We start from the raw sequence: 20,467 nt of genomic DNA on the forward strand, positions 1-20,467 counted from the left end.
GTTAATTGTTTCAATGATTATATAAATGATATTTAGGAAAATTCATGATTATGAATATGAGTTGAAAAGCATGCTTACATGTTGTCTTGTTGTGTTTAATGTGTTGATAATTCATTTGGAGATACTGAACATGATGTATGCTTAATTTTGTGGTGTAAAATTCTGTGATGTCTTGTTGTGTTTAATGTGTTGATAATTCATTTGGAGATGTTAATTATGATGTATGCTTATTGTGTGGTGTAAAATTCTAAATGCCATAATATTGAAAGCATGGGACATATATACATGTACATACCATTGGGTTTGAATGAAATGGGAGAATTTTGCTTGAAACAAAAAAGGAAATTTTGGGAAAAGAGTTTTTACGAAATGGTTTTATGAAAACCCAGTCATCGTGGGGGTACCAAAGGGCCGTAGTGTCAATATAACCTAGAGGGGACTAGGGAGTCGCCCTAGAGTGGTTGAGTTATCTGAGCCCCTCGATGACTCTGCGGGGTTACCAAAGGTCTAGGGACAGTAGCCAATCCTTCTCTCGTGCCCTTGCGGGGTCACCAAAGGGCGGGTTGTATTAACAGTTTAAAAGTGATGGTTTGAAATGTGAAAATGGGGAGCAACATCGGCATGCATTTGTATTCCATGGCATTGTATTGTTTGCACTTGAGTTTGGTTGAAATGTTGTATTATCCCGACATTGTATGATCATTATTCATATTGATCTATTCTTTGTATGGATTCACAAGGACATAAGATACGTGTCTTAAGTGCTACTTACTGAGCTTTATGTTCACCCTATTACTTAATAATTTTTTTCAGGAAACGGGAAAGAAGTGGCGGATGACTTTCCACCACAGGCCTAATTTGGATTAGAAGACTTTTTTGCTATTTTTGTATTAAGTCCCATATTTTTTTGTAAATGCTTAGTCTGTTATATTCGGTATAGATGTTTGTGGACTCTTATTGTTATAATTATACCTATGGGCTGTAACTTTTGTATGAACTGTCTAAATGTTGTAAAATATGGACATTTGATATTAATCTTGTATTTTGGGACTGTAACTATGTTATCTGAATAATATAGTATGTGGCTGTACTACTATGGAATGAACTAAGTTAAGGCATGATGAATGGATGAAAAGGATGTTGGAATGTATTATATGTTTATTGTGCTGAGACAGGTTTAAAATGCATTTAAACAGGTTGTGGTAAGCCCATTTTTTAGGAGAGGTCATGCTGAATTTTTTTTTTTAAATGGTATCAGTTTAGGGTCGTTACAACACGGATACGTCGACACGTAAAAATTTTAAAAAGTAAGACACGGGTACGACGTAGACATGGTTACATATAAATATAAATTTTTATTTTTATACATCTATTTAGTAATAGTATTATAAAACTTTAATTCATTTATAATTTCTATACTAAGAGTTGTTCTAAAATGAATTAAAAAATGAAATTATGTCATTATTGTAATGCTTTTTATATGATATATACTAGTATTTCATTATTTTGTCATGATAGTATTCATATTATTTTCAAAATTAGTGTGTAGACTTATTTTAGAAATGTCCGAGAAGTATTGACGAAATGTTCGGAAAGTGTAAGCGAAGTATCTGGGAAGTGTCAGCAAAATGTCTGAAATAATAAAATTAATTTTTATTTATGGACACATATATGAAGTGTCCAACACGCATTCGAGAAGTGGCGGTGTTCGATATAGGTACGACACGAGTACGGTTCCTTCATAAAAGTGTTCGTACTTCTTAGGTTGGAAGTAAAAAACATGGTTTGCCGGTTTAAATTCTTCCATATATCATTTGAATAACGCAGGATCTGACTCATCTAATAAAGACATTATCTAGTTGGCAGAGTGTTCCGGGTGTGCGAATTTCCCTCCTCTTAGTTTGCCAATATATATATATATCTATAAATATAATAACGTAAACTCATCAAACAAGGTAAAACAATCTTGACTATATATATAGCATTGTTCTAGATTCTAATTGATTTACCCTAAACAGGAAACTCATAAAGTATCAATAAAGTGGGTAATGGTTGCTTCAATAATTTCAGTTTCCTTCATGTTTGTGTACTGTTTTTGGTAACACCAACATGGAAATGCAGATTATGTAAAAAAAATATAAAAATATATTAAAAAAAAACTATGGAAATGCATGTTATCATGACTTTTGCACTTTCAAGTCACCAACTTTTCTGGCTGACATCAAGATCATGCTAAATGTAACTGACATATCTCAATTGGATCACTTGTCAAAGTCCAAATAAAATGGGCAATTGAATACACCAACAAACAACATGACATACGCGTGTGTATAACAAAGCTACGTTATCATTTCTCCGAATGAGATCAGATAACTCGGATATGAATTAAAAAACTCAATTCGATAACCCGTAACGACAAAATTTAATGTGATGACCCGATAACGAATTAGAGTTCAGTAATCTAGTAGCTAAACTCTTCTGATATAGACTGGACCTACATACACGTGGGGTATTGCCTCCCTTGAACTTTTTAAAAAATATTAATATACCTTACTAAATTGCTTCTTTTTCAGTTATATACCCCTAAAATATTACTATTACCCCCCCTAAAATTATTAAAAAATATCATTATTGCCCCCCTCACTTAATGGTTTGGGTCAATCCGATGATAATTCGATCTAATATAATATAATATAATATTTCATATGCTATAGAAATACTATGTAATTCAATAATATATAATATTTACAAATTATTAAAATAATTTTTATCATTATTTTTCTTCTTCTTCTCTTTCTCTTTATTGTTTTTTTAAATAATAAAAAGTCCAATACTTTATTTTCTACCCTTTTTGTTGTTTATATTTTATTTTTATTCTCGGACTTCTCTCTCTCTCTCTCTCTCTCTCTCTCTCTCTTCCTAATCATTTTTTGCTAATCTCTTTTGACATTAAATTTTTTTTTGACAAAAAATTACATCATTAATGGATCCAGTTATCGGATTGAATATTTGATTAACAACAAAATGGATATGAATTCAATTATAAATAATCAATTGAGCTGTTGGATTTGATGACGGTGCTCTCACGGTGCAATTATACCCTCACCTCCTCAGCACACCTCATCCATTCAAATAACATGGATGAGGGCACATGCTCAACTAGAGGTCGATTTTTCTAACCAAATTTACCTGCATCTTGCATGTCTATATATTCAAACACATTTCAAAACCTTACATAATACAAGTTAGCTGACCCAAAGTTGTAGGTGTTTTCTCACCCACTTCTCAGATACAGAGTCCTCCTCCCTATTTCTTCAGACAACAGTACCGAGACATGGATCGAGAGGACTCCAAAACTCTTCCCGAATCTCCTGTAATTCCTAGAAAGGATCATGGCCTTGGTGATGAAGAATCAACCAAGAACTCTGATGATATACCAGAGCCTATTGCAGAGCTCAAAATGCAACTGGAGTTGGCAGGTCCTCTGGTTGTGGTCAGTTTTTTGCAGTACAGTTTACAGATGATATCGGTTATGTTCATTGGCCATCTCGGAGAACTCTCTCTTTCGAGTGCTTCTATGGCTACTTCATTTGCAGGAGTCACAGGTTTCAGCTTCATGGTAAGGCTGCTTCTTGTATGGTTTTCTCTCATTTGTTATACATACATGCATATATACAAACATACATATATATATATATATATATATATGCATATTTTTTCTTAATAAACATACATTCTAAATCATTCCCATTATGTATTCAAACTTTTAAATGTGAATCAATGCTTGGCTTCATAAACCTTTGATTGATTGATTTATTTATTGTTTAGTACTATGTAAATGAAAAAAGATGTCCTTGAAATGTATGTCAAAAACTCCAACTAGACATAAAAATATATTCTTCAAAGAATCCGTATCCCCTTCGTTAATTAATTAGTTCAACTCTTTCATAATCTGGCGGAAACATTAAAGGAATCTCGTGCATGAGTCCATTGTCATGCTTCTTCAATATACTCATTTATTAATTATGGCCTATCCAGATATCAAATTTGTCCCACACGCGTTATAAATAATACCATATTTAGCAAACTTAGGACATATACATAAAAACAACAGCATACAAATAAAAATAAAATAATAAAAAGTAAAAAATCATGGACAAAGTCCCGAGTTCAAACTTTTAAATATAATTGATATATATACATGTAGAAATTTGGCTAGAGCAGATGATGGTTAGATAGTATAAATACTTAGTTAACACCCTCTCTAACACTATTAACCTTTTGTAGTAGGTGGATAGATTAAATATCGGTTCATGAACTTAGCTGAATAATTAGATCAATAGAAAATTATAAAAGACACTTATCTGAGTTTTTAGAAAAATAGTTTTCAGAAATTGTCAACCAAACAGATTTTTGTATAGTTTTTATTTTCAGTTCTCAGAAAATTAAAATCTGTTCTTACAAAACTGAACCAAGCAGGCCCTAACATCTCAAAATTTCATTTGAACTAGCTGGGAATGGGAAGCGGATTAGAAACGTTCTGTGGACAAGCCTACGGAGCAAAGCAGTATCATATGCTCGGCATTCACATGCAGAGAGCTATGCTTGTGGTCGTGCTACTGGGGATTCCTATATCAGTCCTCTGGGCCTTCTCAGGATACATTTTAACCAGCTGTGGACAAGACTTGGCGATTTCAACACATGCGGGAATATATGCTCGTTGGTTGATCCCTAGCATTTTCCCATATGGCATCCTCCAGTGCCAACTCAGGTTCTTGCAGACTCAAAATAGCGTAAAGCCATTGATGATAAGCACAGGTTTTACGAGCTTAGTTCATGTCTTGGTTTGTTGGATTTTGGTTTCTAGACTTGGCTTTGGCAACAAAGGTGCTGCCCTGTCCAATGCCATCTCTTATTGGATCAATGTATTGATTTTGGCCATTTATATCAAGTTTTCGCCTTCATGTCAGAAGACTTGGACAGGATTTTCTAAGGAGGGTATGAAGAATCTTCTCAGCTTTCTATCATTAGCTATTCCTTCAACTCTTATGCTCTGGTGAGTTTTGAATCTTCCTACATATCCAACATTACAATTTCTAATGTTTTTACCAAAATGAGCAATTAATTATTAAGTACATCTTTTCCAAACTACCCACCCTGCAAAGTCTAATGTGATCCTGTGATATTATTCAGCTTGGAAATGTGGTCATATGAAATTTTGGTTCTTATGTCTGGTTTTCTTCCCAATCCAAAGCTAGAGACCTCAATGATGTCAGTCAGGTTCGCGTCTTTATCTATATACTCAAATTTTTTGATAAAATATTCTTGGACTTTTCTTTGCTATGAAACATTTTTCTCTCAATTTTTTTGGGCAGCAGTTGTTTTCACTGTTATGGTCATGCTTATGAGGTGCATCTGTAGTGTAGTCTCAATTCTAATTCACACACACATACACACACGCATATGGTTCCAAGTGCATCACTGTAACTCCTTCATTGACTTCAATTTTCTTTCTACAGTCTCAACACAATTTCATTGGTCTTCAGAATCCCATTTGGTTTTGGCAGTGCAGTAAGGTATGTTCTGCTAAAAACCGCGACAATGACCCCTCACTAGCCACAGAACTGTGTGAATATATTTTGACAATTTCACTTCTTGTATCTCGGGTTCAAAGCACGAGAGTGTCAAATGAATTAGGTGCAGGGCAGCCACGTGCTGCACGACTTGCGGCCCGGGTTGTGATATTCCTGGCAGTTGCAGAGGGCTTCTTAGTGAGCTTGGTTTCAGTTTCAGTGCGAGGCGTTTGGGGCTATCTGTACACCAATGAGAAGGAAGTTGTAAAATATTTGGCTTGTATAATGCCAGTGCTTGCCATTTCCAACTTCATGGATGGAATTCAGGCTGTACTCTCAGGTATAAGCTTCAATTATCCCTCTAGAAAACATAGCACATTTGTTCTAATCGGTATAATTATATTAATTAATGAAAATATTTATTTTCAGAGAACTATAACAATTTTTTATTTTCTGAGTTTTTGAAAACAGAACGAAACAGTCCCTTAATTTCTTGAAAATGGTTGCTTTGAATTTCTTTTCCCCTTTAATTCATGTACCTCCTACAATTGATCCTAACATCAAGGGAACTTTTTGAATTGCAAAAGGCATCGCAAGAGGATGTGGTTGGCAGAAGATTGGTGCATTTGTGAATCTAGGAGCATATTACTTTGTGGGCCTTCCTTGTGCAATTATCTTAACTTTTGTTTTCCACTTGGGAGGAAAGGTAAGAATTTAGACCCATCTTTCATGCATCTCCTTTCTAGCATTATTTTTTTTACCCGACAAAGAACTTCCACAATATTTTTGAGAGACTCGAACCTTCTACCTTTTACCGTGAAAGGAAAGAATATCACTAAATTACAAACTTTGTACCTTTCTCGCATTATGGATGCGCACTTTTTGCAGGGTCTTTGGATGGGAATCATTAGTGGGAGTGGTCTGCAAGCATTACTACTTTTAGTTATCACCTTGCGCACAGATTGGGAGCATCAAGTAAAAATTTGATCTTTCCCTTCAAATTGGTCAATGAAATCTACAGTTGCATCAACATAGTTTCCTTAAAATGTTCTTTGCTTTACTTTTTCAGGCAAGGATGGCTAGGGAGAGAGTTTATTCTTCCAGCATACCCACATATACGTCAGGGTCATGAAAACCATTTAAGGGGAGAAATTATTAGATGGTCCCGGCCAATCACATACAGCCATGAATGCAATTCTGTTAAATTTTTACAATTCTTTTTTTGCTTGTGTATGTGATTGCGAGAATTATGCCAGGACTATGTAATAATTTTTTAGTACAAAATATCAAAATGCGTAATTCATGCAATAAAACTAGTGATTATATTAAATTCTCCTAAATTTGTTCTAGGGTTTCTCTCCCATTTCCTGTATGTTTTCTTAATTTATTTTAGAATTTTCCCTCTTTAAAATTTGCTTTTCCTTCTTGCTGCCAACTCATATATCAATATCATTGTAATGTAGTAGCATGAAAATCATTTACAATATGCCATATCAATAAAGTAGAAAGCATTAGCACCAGTGGGCCCTCCTTTGAAAAAATTGTACTTGAAGTACTTTGCAACCAATGTTGTCTGGGGTAAAACCAAACAATTATGTCTTTATCCAATTCACTGCAGGCTGCTAACAAATGAATGGGCTGGGACTCTTTTTTAATATTATTTCCTAAATGTTTGATTTCTTGTTGTGTGTGTTCTTATTTTATCCGACTGTGTGTTATATCAGGGAACACATATCTTGTTGTCTGCGTGCCGAAAGTTATTTAGTGTCAGTCTGTCTAATAATTTATTACTTCCAATGTTTCGTCGTATGGATCGGGTCGATACGCGATTTGTATCGGTCAGTTTACACTGATTTTATCCGAATCCGTTACATCGCAATCACAATCTATACCGCGACCGTGATTGATGTTGCGAACCATCCCAACACGAATCAAGCTTAGATTATGTCTGCGAGTGTAATTTTTAAAAAATTATTTGTACTTAAAAAAGGAATTTATTCTAAAACTTTATAGTGCAAAAGGTATTGGAGCCTAAATCTTTTTTAACTAGACCAACCTTATTACCTTTTGAGGTTAATTTGAATTCTTTTTCATCTTTGCTATGTTTCCGAACCATGGGCTTTGTATGAATCTTGATCCAATTTTATTTTATGGGTCAAAACCCAAGTTCTATATATATATATATATATATATATATATTACTAAGTAATAGGGCTCACATTGTTCATTGAGACGAAAGAGTGTATTAGGGCTAAGATTTGAGAGGTTTATACATCTCTCTTTTTTCTCTCAATGTGTTGTGCAATTTAAGATTTACGATTATGTTATTGGACATTATGCAGTGATGTAGTTGGTAGAGTGTCCAACTCTTCAAGTGGGTGTGCCCATATTCCAAAAAATTAAATCATTCAACAAGAACTAAATACACCCACAAGATCACCGTATTACCAGCTTACCCACTGAAAAATAATATTTTTGTCAATATTATTATATTATGAACCAATGTATGATAATTAATACAACAACAAAGAATACACAAGAGAATATATCATGTTCTTTTGCTTATTGTTTTTCCGTCTTTTCAATCTTCTACTTATACTTTCCACTTCATTTATCAAAGCCCGTAGACCGGCCCATTTTAAGCCCACAGCCCGGCGCTATCCCAAAGCCCAAGGGCCGGGCTGGGGTTTCTAAAATCGCCTTTCCTAAATTGCTGATTATAATGTTTTTTCTTGAGAACTTTAACGACTAATCCTTGTTATGCAATAAGGAATAGGTTACCTTAAAATTTTGACCTATTTTAAACAGTGGATAATGAGGGTTTCAATAATATCAATTTCCTTCATGTCTGTAACAGCAACATGGAATTAAAGGCAGATTATTATCATGACTTATTATTGCACTTGCAAGTCCCCCATCCTCTCTGGTTGGCATCAAGATCATGATAAATGTACTCACATGTCTCAATTGGATCACCTTTCAAGATACAATCAAGTGAACAATTGAATATACCAACAACTTTTTAGAATATATATAAGGGTAAAGGGCAAAAAAAAAACCCTGAATTATAGGCCAAAATGCAATAAATTTCCCTGAACTACAAAAAATACAATTAACCCTCTGAATTACGGTACTTGGTTGCAATTTACCTACTCCGGTGACCGACAGAAATATTTTGACCGTTTTTAGGCGCGTGTATGCTACTTTTTTTCTAAATGGCCATTTTACCCTTGTCATACAAAAATACCAAAAAGCCCTTTTATTCCCCAAAACCATTACCCTAATTTGTATTTATATATATATATATATCATTCTAAATCAATAGTTGGTGGATTCATCTTGGTCTTTATCTGCAATATCTCTCTTCTCTATCTCTATCATCTACTATCCACATATATACACAAATATATATAGATTATTGCAAAGAATGAGGTCAACTGGTGAATCCTCTTGCAATTCTGGCATTCAAAGAGGTGTGTTCAAGAATAAGAGATGTTTTTGTGGTGTCAAGGCTATTGTATACATATCTGACTCCAACAACAATCCGGGTAAGCTATATTTCAAATGCAATAAGGATTTAAGTCCTTATACGTTCTGGGAATGGTGGGTTGAACCTGGTATCGAAGATAAAGTACCAACACCAGCACCTCGCCTAGTTATTCTACCTCCTTCACCAAGTTTTGTAAATAATGGGCTGCCATTGAATGTAGAGTGCAATCAAATTGTAAAAACCATGTATATTAGGAGCATAGTTTTGTTTGCGATGTCTTTTGTAGTTTTAATTGTTTCAGCTTTTCTGAAATGAATATTTTGTTGGGTTTTCTAATCTATTGTTTTGGGAGTTTGTAGGTATGACATATGTCAGATCTCTTGTAATATGTTGGTTGTGTTGACATTGTAATATATTTTGAAGTTCTAATATGTAGGTTGTGTTACATTGTAAATCAAATGAATTCCATTTACACCAAAATCAGATGCATTAACACCACCAGCTGAGATGCAATGCATTGACACAAAAACCAGTTTGTGACACCAACTAACCTGCAATGCATTGACTCCAAGCATTTAAGCACTTATGGTACCTATATTCAATACCATTTATTGACACTAATAACACTTACAAATTGAGTTGTAAGTTTCAACCATCATGAACGCACAACTTATAGCACCTGAGCTACAGTTACAACATGTATTCACATCAGTCAATACCTGCACTTACCACATATATCACATCAATTAACACAATTTTTAACAAGTATTACTGAATTGGACTAAGCATTTATAGTACTTGTATTCACTTAACTTAATGTCTGCACTTACTACCTGTATTCACACTACTCCATGCAATAATAACATATCACTATTATAAGCAAGCATACTGAACTGGATTTACATAACCAAATTATTCTTACAATAGCCATAACCAAAGTACTTAACATTTTTACATAACATAAAAATACTTAAACATTCTTACATAACATTAACTTAATGCATACTACATGTCAACAGACACAAAGAGGCAAAAAATACTTCCAGTTCTTTATATCAATAGTAGCTATCATCAGTCAGTACCAACCACACCCAAAAATCTGCAGTTGAAGTTATCTACTATAATCACTGTCCATCATGGACCTGTAAAAGAAGTTGGAAAAATAAATAATTTATTAACATGTCTATGAATCAACCTATTAAGAAGTTGACAAAAAAATGAAACACACCTAAAACTGGATGCCTGTGTTGATGACAACTGTGAAAATTGTATGTTATAAACCTATCAAGAATATACACAAGTTAGTTCACCTTGCAATAAAAAATAAAATAAAATAAAAAACCTTGTTAAAAGTGTACCTCTTGACTCTGAATTGCAGTAGGAATTTCATTTCCAATAGCAGCTCTTCCACTTCTTACACCTCTCCTGCCCCTTCCTCTCAATAGTATTCCTCTTCCTCTTCCTCTTCCTCCTCCAAGTATTAGTGGTTTGTCTCCCCTTTTTGAAGGAGGTTTCTCAATGACCAAAGGTGCTGGGAGTTTACAAGTCCTTGAGTTATGGCTTTTCTCCCTGCATTTTAAACATTTCAACAAATCCTTTGACCTACTAACCTTGGTTGGTTTCCTTGAAATACTAGGCTCATCATTTTTCTTATTCCTTGTCTTCTTTGGTCTACCAATAGGTTTCTTAAAGATTGGTGGAAGCAATTGCTCACTAGGTTGTGATTTCAGCAACTTTCTCATAGGAAATGGATTGATCAAACCAGTATATGGCTTTAAGTAGGTTTCCTTATGATAGTATAGATCAACATATGATTTAGGCACATCCGTCCTTGTAAAAATGCATGCTACAACATGTTTACAAGGGATACCAGTCATATTCCATACCCTGCAGGTGCAAGTCTTCTTTCCAAGATCAACTGCCGCACTGATACCAAAGCATTCAACCTTATACTTGTTATCACCAGCATAGTGCACCTTGCACATCCTTATTGTCTTCTTCACTTTGTTCAATTTGTTTTGAATTTCTGGATACAATAAGCCATCCTTTGATTCCATCCACTCCTTTTTCTGTTGGAATCTCAACATGAGATGCCTCCTAATCCACTCTAACATATAAACTATTGGTTTATCCCTGACTTTAAGAATGACAGCATTCCAGCTTTCACACATATTATTGATCACCATATCACTTTTTGATTGGCATGTGAAACCTGACCCTAACCACATTTCAGATAGCACATTCTGAAGCCAACCATAAGCTTGAACATTCAATTCCTTTATCTTTCTCATACCTTCCTCATATGTGCATCAAAATCAACTTCTATATATGACCTTGCAGCCTTCAACAACTTATTTTTCACTGCTTGTGATACCCTCTAATTTCGGAACACGGGTTGATCAGGTCCACTCACAAAATCAGGGAATTTCAAAACAATTAAAGTATTTCAAATAAGCACAGAGTACAAAATGAAATAAAAGAATAAATAATACGCTGAAAAAAAACTAATAAATAAAATTTCCATTAATAACTCGCCAATGGATACAACTCGGGAATCACTTAACTCAATGACCCCTTAGCCAAAATCCACTATCCATAAATCCATTAATAATTACTAAAGTAATAATATCCTACTTTGAAAAAAAATAAAAAAAAATAGATAAGTCCTCCAGCTGCAGATCCTCAACCTTGAGACTTGAACTTCTAATAACCTAAAAAATAAATCGTGGGTTAAACCCTACGAGCAATCTCTCTCTACCAAGCCTCTGAAAACTAATAAGCAGATCATCTCTGATTAAAACCAAACCTAATAAAGTTTTAAGTTTAATAAAAATACACATATGTATAAATAATTATATATAATATAACATTCACATCCATTAATAGGTTCACTAATTTTCAAAACCATTAAACCATAATTAAAACATAATCCTACCTAAACCAATCCACAATTTCATTTTAAATAATTATTTAATCATTTAAATAATAAACCATAATCTAAGGAATAGTTCCTTTAATCCAAAATCCTATAACCACTAATGAATGATTTTATTTATTTAAATCATAAAATAAAGATTTATGCTTTGGCAATTTATCCATGCCCTCTCCAATATTATTTTATTAATATATATAAAATAATACACTAATTTGTAAATAATCGACTATTCTAATTTAAGAATAACAAATCATAATCCAACCTATACATACAATAACCATAGATGAAATTTTAATTATCTAACACATAACAATTTAATTACGCTTTGGCAAATCAACCATATCATTATAAATATATTTATTTATATATTGGCAACTCAAAAATGCCTCCTTAAGTATATTTATTTATACTTTAGCAATTCAACCATGCCTCCATAAGTATATTTATTCATACATTGGCAAATCAACCATGCCATGATAAATATATTTATTTATATATTTAAATTAATCACTCATCCATGTTTCCTATGTATATATTTTATTCATAAAAACAAGGCAATATTTTTTTTTAAGCCTTTGGCAACTCACCCATGCCTACAATTCATCCATGTGATACCACTCGAATCCGAGACATGGACTGATCAGGCCGAAGCCCAAACCCTATGGAATATCAAACAATTAATATATAAACGAACACGGAATACAAAAAGATTTAAGAAAATGAATAATAAAGCTGAAAGAATTATTAAATATAAAATCCTCCAAAATTAAAGATTAAAATAATCCAACTCTCCAAAACTTCCAAGAGTATAACTCGGGAATCCATCTAGTGGACCCCTAAATAAAATCTCAAATCATAAGTAAACAACTGAAGGTAGAATCCAAATCAAAACATGGAATGAAATTCTACATCATCAGTAGAGTGAATGACCTTCTCTGCTCAGCCCGACCAAGCCCTAAGACTGGAATCGTCTGATACTTGAAAAATATAAGAGTGGGTCAGGCCAACGAACAAGTTCCAATCAAACTGCAATCCATACAGTGACCCGATACGCAGATATATCCTAGATATCTCACAATATCTATCTAGTCCATAAATATATATATATCCACACTAAGGGACATTCACTGAACTAAAAAGGGGGTCTCAACTTGAATAGAAGGCAACATGCAAAAACGCACTCAAAGGTGGGCATGAATACCAAGACCTAACAGGGTACACCTCAACCTATCATAGTCAGCTACGCATCCACTGCATATATGCACCCTAACCAACGAGCCTGAGACTCAAGCTCATCTTGTGGTACCATAACCATATATTTAAAGTCCGTCCAAAACTAGAGTATGTCATTCAATTATATAATGATCTGATATAAGATTTATAATCCAATTAGTCACTCAACTTATTCAGTTGATCTGACATAACTTCAAACACTAATTAATCCATGTAGTCACTCAACTTACTCAGTTGATCTGACCTAAATATAATTAGGATTCAATTTTTACAATCCATTCCCTTATTCCAATTGGGTAGGTCCTGGCGTTTTGAGCTAAACCATCCCTAGTATGCCACCCTCACATACCGGTGCATACAATCCACAACATACAGATAATTCACAGAACTTAATGTAATAATTCAGCAATTATAATCCAACACATAAATCCAAATAATTAACAAAATATAAGTTAATAATTCCTCAATTAAAATCCAGGTTAACTTCCATTAATTGGCAGAATATAATACAATAATTTAGCAATTAAAATCCAACACCTAATTCCATGTAATTCACATAATATATTTTAATAATTCTTTAATAAAAATCCAAGAGAAGCATAACAAAATCTAATATGTATAAGACCTTATTATGCATCCAAAACAAATTTAGAAATCATACTCCAATCATCTAAGTTGTTAAAATAAGTTTAAGCAACTAAATACTTTATATCGGTCAACAGTGTGCGACATTGCTTAGAACTTCCACACTGTGAATACCATTAGCATATAGAGATAAATTATGCATTGTGGATTCTAATATAGCATAATATCATGTTTAGAGTCCATGCTACAGTCCGTTAAATTGTTAACAAAAGATTAAACAATTTAATCCTTCCTATCCGTTAACAGCGTGCAAAGTTGCTTATTTTTATACTGTTCATTCTATTTGCACAACGGATCAAATTATGCAATTAGAGAGTTTAAAATCCCATGAAATTACTTTTAAAATCCTCAATCCAGTCCTTGAAACAATCTAGAATACCAAATACGGCCAAAACAGTGCCCAAAACAGTTCTGGAACACGTCTAAACAAAGGAGCCTGCTCTCAAAACCACAGAGCAGGCTCAATACACCATGGAGCCGGCTCCCTAGCCCTTGGAGCCGGCTCTATGAAGAGGGGAGCCGGCTCCCAACCTCCTAGAGCCGGCTTTCTCCTCTTTGAGAACACTAATCCGCTTCTGATCCGTTTCTGCCCATCTGCTTCGTCTCCGGCCTCTTCCTACCCTTCTGTTCTTCCTTAAAACTGATCTTAACTGTCTAATATATATCCAATATCATCCCAGTCCTTTGTTTACAACAGTAAGAATTAATACAACGATTAAAACAGTACCACTTTGTTATGCTTTAAAAACAGACGACGAACTTCCAAACTTGCAAGAATTATTTCAGACAAAATGAAACACATACAGATAATCAATTTGACATATATTACACATGCAAAAATCAATTAATATTCAATTAAAATCCCAGAGATCATCTAGGTATGCACAGAACACAGGCCAATGGGAGAGAGGAAGAAAAGAACTTGCCTGTGCAGTTTTGGAATCAAAACCTTGTCGCCATCTTCCTAAGCTTTTCGACGACGTCCGTTTACTGTCAACTCAACCTTCCCTTCTCTTAGGTCCGACCTTTAATCCATAGCCGAAACCCTTACTGCAATTGCTCTGTTTTTCTCACAATCGCTCTCTATTTCTCTCTATATCTTTGGTACATGAATAGGGTTTTTCCAACCCTTTTTGCAGACTTATAATAGTATATTTATAGGCACAAAATAAAACCTAAGTCCAATTGCTAACCTAAGACAGAAACCCTAATTAAACCCTAGTCGGCCAATACGTGATATAAAAGAACCTAATATTCACCTTAATAATTACAACTAAGTAACTACCACACAAGCGTAATATACAGAAAACAAATAATTAAAACAAAACCCAATTAACTCATTTAAATAACCTTCAATTAAAATAAACAGGCAAATCAATTAAAAATAAACAGGCAAATAAAACAATAAAAATGTAATAAAATAATTATTAAAAATGCCGAGACTATCCTTTTAAAATTAGGAGTATTACATTCTTCCCCCCTAACAAAAAGAATTCTATCCTCGGAATTCGCTCTTACCTTCTTCCATTATTTCAGGAAACTGCAAGCGAATAACATCCTCCCTAACTCGATCCGTAATCATAAATGGACCGACAAACCACGATAACAACTTCCCTTTCTTCCTAAAGCGAATTATTCCTTTCATAGGAGACATTTTGAGTAAAACCTGATCCCCAACCTGAAACTCCAAAGCACGAGTACGACGATCAGCATAACTCTTTTGCCGACTCTGAGCAGTGCGCATGCGATCCCTAATAGGAGCAATCTTCTTAGAAGTATCCTTAATGAACTCTGGACCTAAGAATTTGCTCTCGCTAACCTCCAACCAATAAACAGGCAATCGACACGGTCTGCCGTATAATGCCTCAAATGGTGCCATACCAATAGTCTTCTAAAAACTATTGTTATATGTAGACTCCACAAGTGGCAAATAATCCTCCCAGTGGCCCTTGAAATCAAGAACACACGACCGAAGCATATCCTCCATAATCTGATTAACCCTCTCAGTCTATCCATCAGTCTAAGGATGATAAGCACGCTAAGATACAATTCTGTACCCAAAGCCTGCTGAAAACTCTTCCAAAATCTTGACACAAAGCGAATCCCTGTTTGATATAATAGACAACAGAATTCCATGCAGCTTTACAATCTCCGCAATATAAAGTCTCACCAACTGCTCCGAAGTGAAGTCAGTGCAAAAAGGCAAGAAATGAGCTGATTTAGTCAATCTATCAACGATGACCCAAATGGAATTGTGATCCTTATAGGAATTAAGCAGTCCCTCTACAAAATCCATAGAAATGCTCTCCCATATCCACTCCGGTATCAGTAGTGGCTGTAGAGCTCCTGGAGGCCGCTAATGATCAATCTTGACCATCTGACAAGTACTACATCGAGAGACAAAAATAGCAATGTCCTTTTTCATACCTGCCCACCAAAACTGCCGCTTCATATCCTGATACATCTTGTCTCCTCCTAGATGAATAGAAAACTCATAGTGGTGAGTCTCCGTCATCATATCCTTCCTCAAATCGTCAGTAGAAGGTACCCCCAAATGTCCTTTGTACCTCAAACCTCCATCAGTCCCAACATAGTAAAATGGGACCTCCCCAGAAGTGATCTCTCCAATTTTGTCAATGCACTGTTGATCTGTGAGTTACGCCTTCAAAACTTTATGAATGATAGAAGGTGTAACTACTATGCAAGCCATAAAAGCATCCGACATCTCATCTACCGTCATCAAAGCATTCCACTCAGTAGTGTTTAGAGTAGAAAGACTAGCAACAGGTCAGTGACTGAGTGCATCTGCCACCACATTCGCTTTCCCCAGATGGTACCGTATAGAGAAATGATAGTCTTTCACAAACTCTAACCATCGATGTCGTCTCATATTCAACTCCCACTGAGTGAACAAATACTGCAGACCCTTATGATCACTAAATAATCTGAAGGATTTTCCCAACAGATAATGCTTCCAAATGCATAAGGTAAGGACCACAACTGCCAATTCCAAATCATGTGTTGGATAATTAAGCTCGTGTAGCTTAAGCTTTCAAGATCTATATGAAATCGGTCGCTCCTCCTGCATCACAACACATCCAAGACCCTGCAAAGAAGCATCTGTATAGACAAGATACTCAACCTCGCTCTATGGAGTAGATAGAACCGGTGCAAAAGTCAAATTGCGCTTTAGCTCATCAAGAGCTTCCTGACAGTGTTCATCCCACACGAACCGTACACCCTTTTTAGTCAAATGAGTGAGTGGTCCCGCTATTTTTGAAAACCCCAGGATGAACCTACGATAATATCCTGCCAACCCGAGAAAACTTCGAATCTCGGTAGGTGAAGTAGGCTGTCCCACTCAACCACTGTTGAAACCTTGGCTGTATCTACCGCTATTCCTCTTTCTGACACCACATGACCCAAAAACTTCACCTCCCGCTGCCAAAATTCACACTTCTCGAACTTAGCAAATAATTGGTGCTCATAAAGCGTCTGCAAGACTATGCAAAGATGTTTAGCATGATCGTCATCTGACTTTGAATAAATCAAAATGTCATCTATGAAGACAATGACAAATTAATCTAAATAAGCCCTGAAGACTCTGTTCATTAAGTCCATGAAAACTGCTGGTGCATTAGTCAGTCCAAAAGGCATGACACGAAACTCATAAGACCCATATCTAGTGAGAAACGTTGTCCTCGGAACGTCTTGCTCCCTAACCCGAAGTTGATGATATCCAGAACGCAGATTAATCTTAGAGAAGTATGTAACTCCCTTCAACTGATCAAAAAGATCATCAATCCTGGGCAAAAGGTACTTGTTACGAATAGTAACCTTATTCAACTCCCTGTAATTTATACACAGGTGAAGCGAACCATCTTTCTTCTTCACAAACAAACCAATGCTCCCTAGGGTGAAGTACTCCTATGAATAAAACCTTGGTTGAGTAATTGTTGAATCTGACCACTCAGCTCTCACATCTCCACTGGTGCCATCCTGTATAGTGCCCTAGCAATAGGCGTAGTGCCTGGAGCTAAGTCAATCACAAAGTCGATCTCGCGGCGAGGTGGCAACCCTGGAATCTCCTGAAATACATCTAGAAAATCCTGTACAATTGGTATGCTATCCAAAGATACAGTAATCCTTTCCTCCGTTTCCTCCTCCATATGGAACAAATAAGTGCTAGTGACCCCATTAGAACGTAGCATAGCGACGACGTACATACCTGACCAGGTATGGTAAAAACAAAAGACCTATCATAATAATTAACTTGGGCATGGTAGTGAGATAACCAATCCATCCCAAATATCACATCATAAGTTTGTATGTCCAGGACCAAAATATTAGCTAGAAATCTGAGTCTACCAATATCTAGTGTCACAAGCCCATCACTCTCATGTAAAATGGTTGTATTGCCTAAAGGTGTAGAAATTCCCTGAGGTCTATTGGATACCCGCGTCGTCATCCCTAAACTATATCCCAAATGCTCAGAATACTCCGTAGAGCAAAACACGTAAAGTAAACAAAATACTCCAAAATCTACCCACTTTTAAATTATTGTTCTATCCTGGGAATTCCTCCTTCAAAATCAAACCTACCATATTGATTTACAAAAGTTCTTTTATAAACTCCTTGGTAATCGTCCCGTCTCAACACAACGTACATACAAGCAAATATTTCTTTACATGTCCAAAAACCAATCACTCCACTGTGATAATCATTTATTATCGCGACAATCACATTCCAAACTAGTTTAATAAAACCATTAATGTAACTATCACTAAAATGATCTCATGTAACACAAAAGAAACCAAACCAGCAGTTCATTTTATTAAGAACTTTTCCAAACCATAAACTATTAAACGAATAGTCGTAAAATATTCTTTAACATAATATTAGTGTACGTGATAAATCCGTACTACACTTTTACTAATACCTCCTCTACTACTAGTAATTGAAATTACTCTTAAAAGAGCATTCATCCTTGAACACCGGTGCCCTCTATCTTGGATGCTCTCCTCCATCCTGATCTTCTTTTGGGTCTTCCTCTCCGCTTGGCTCAGTTTCGAGCACCACCGAAGTTGTGTTGGGTCCACAGTAGGGTGGCCAATCTTGCACACCAGAAACCTTCCTTGACTTATACTCCGAAGCAACACCTATTGGAACCAATTCCTTGGTCTCCAATTCTGCCTTCTTGGTCGGCCTTCGCAGGGGAATCGTCTGAGTAACCTTCTTCTTCCATGGGTCCTTCTTTGCTTTCATCGCGGACCACATCCTTTTCCTAGTGCCAAACATTCTGGAATTACAGAATAAACTTGACATCAGTACTTTCTAAACGAACCGTAAAGGAATCTAACGAATCTTAAACTTAAGCTCTAATCAAAAGAAAATGTTATGCGGAAGTCTTAATACGAAACACCCTAGAGACACTTGAACCTGGAGTGCTCTGATACCAACTGTGATACCCCTCGAATTCGAGACATGGATTGATCAGGCCCAAGCCCAAACCCGAGGGAATATCAAACAATTAATATATAATCGAACACGAAATACAAAAAGATTTAAGAAAATGAATAATAAAGCTGAAAGAATTATTAAATATAAAATCCTCCAAAATTAAAGATTAAAATAATCCAACTCTCCAAAACCTCCAAGAGTACAACTCGGGAATCCATCTAGTGGACCACTAAATAAAATCTCAAATTATAAGTAAACAACTGAAGGTAGAATCCAAATCAAAACATGGAATGAAATTCTACGTCGTCTGTAAAGTGAATATAAGAGTGGGTCAGGCCCACGAACAAGTTTTAATCTAACTACAATCTATACAGTGACTCGATACGTAAATACATCCTAAATATCTCACAATATCTATCTAATCCATAAATATATATATATATATATATTAAGGGACATTCACTGAACTACAAAGGGGGTCTCAACCTGAATAGAAGGCAACATGCAAAAACGCACCCAAAGGTGGGCATGAATACCTAGACCTAACAGGGTACACCTCAACCTATCATAGCCAGCTACGCATCCACTGCATATACACATCCTAACCAACGAGCCTGAGACTCAAGCTCATCTTGTGGTACCATAACCATATATTTAAAGTATGTCCAAAACTAGAGTATGTCATTCAATTATATAATGATCTGACATAAGATTTATAATTTAGTTAGTCACTCAACTTATTCAGTTGATCTGACATAACTCCAAACACTAATTAATCCATGTAGTCACTCAACTGACTCAGTTGATCTGACCTAAATATAAGTAGGATTCAATTTTTACTATCCATTCCCTTATTCCAATAGGATAGGTCCTGGCGTTTTGAGCTAAACTATCCCTAGTATGCCACCGTCACATACCGGTGCATACAATCCACAACATCCAGATAATTGACAGAATTTAATGTAATAATTCAGCAATTATAATTCAACACATAAATCCAAATAATTGACAGAATATAAGTTAATAATTCCTCAATTAAAATCTAGGTTAACTTCCATTAATTGGCAGAATATAATATAATAATTCAGTAATTAAAATCCAACACCTAATTCTATGTAATTGACATAATAT

General features: G+C 35.2%; 1 protein-coding gene across 1 annotated transcript; it reads left to right on the forward strand.

Annotated features, from left to right (window-relative positions):
* The first annotated feature begins 3,409 nt into the window (after positions 1-3,409).
* Positions 3,410-6,705, forward strand: LOC132305494 (protein DETOXIFICATION 16-like). Its single transcript, XM_059803129.1, has 8 exons — positions 3,410-3,619; positions 4,512-5,056; positions 5,194-5,280; positions 5,520-5,576; positions 5,675-5,913; positions 6,161-6,279; positions 6,462-6,548; positions 6,643-6,705. The coding sequence occupies exons 1-8, from the start codon at positions 3,461-3,463 to the stop codon at positions 6,703-6,705; spliced, it is 1,356 nt and encodes a 451-aa protein (XP_059659112.1). The 5' UTR covers positions 3,410-3,460.
* The last annotated feature ends 13,762 nt before the right edge of the window (positions 6,706-20,467 follow it).

The sequence above is a fragment of the Cornus florida genome, unplaced genomic scaffold, assembly GCF_030987335.1.
Source record: "Cornus florida cultivar Cherokee Brave unplaced genomic scaffold, ASM3098733v1 CherokeeBrave_3.0.0_Hap2_Chr04, whole genome shotgun sequence".
Classification (NCBI taxonomy): Eukaryota; Viridiplantae; Streptophyta; class Magnoliopsida; order Cornales; family Cornaceae; genus Cornus; species Cornus florida.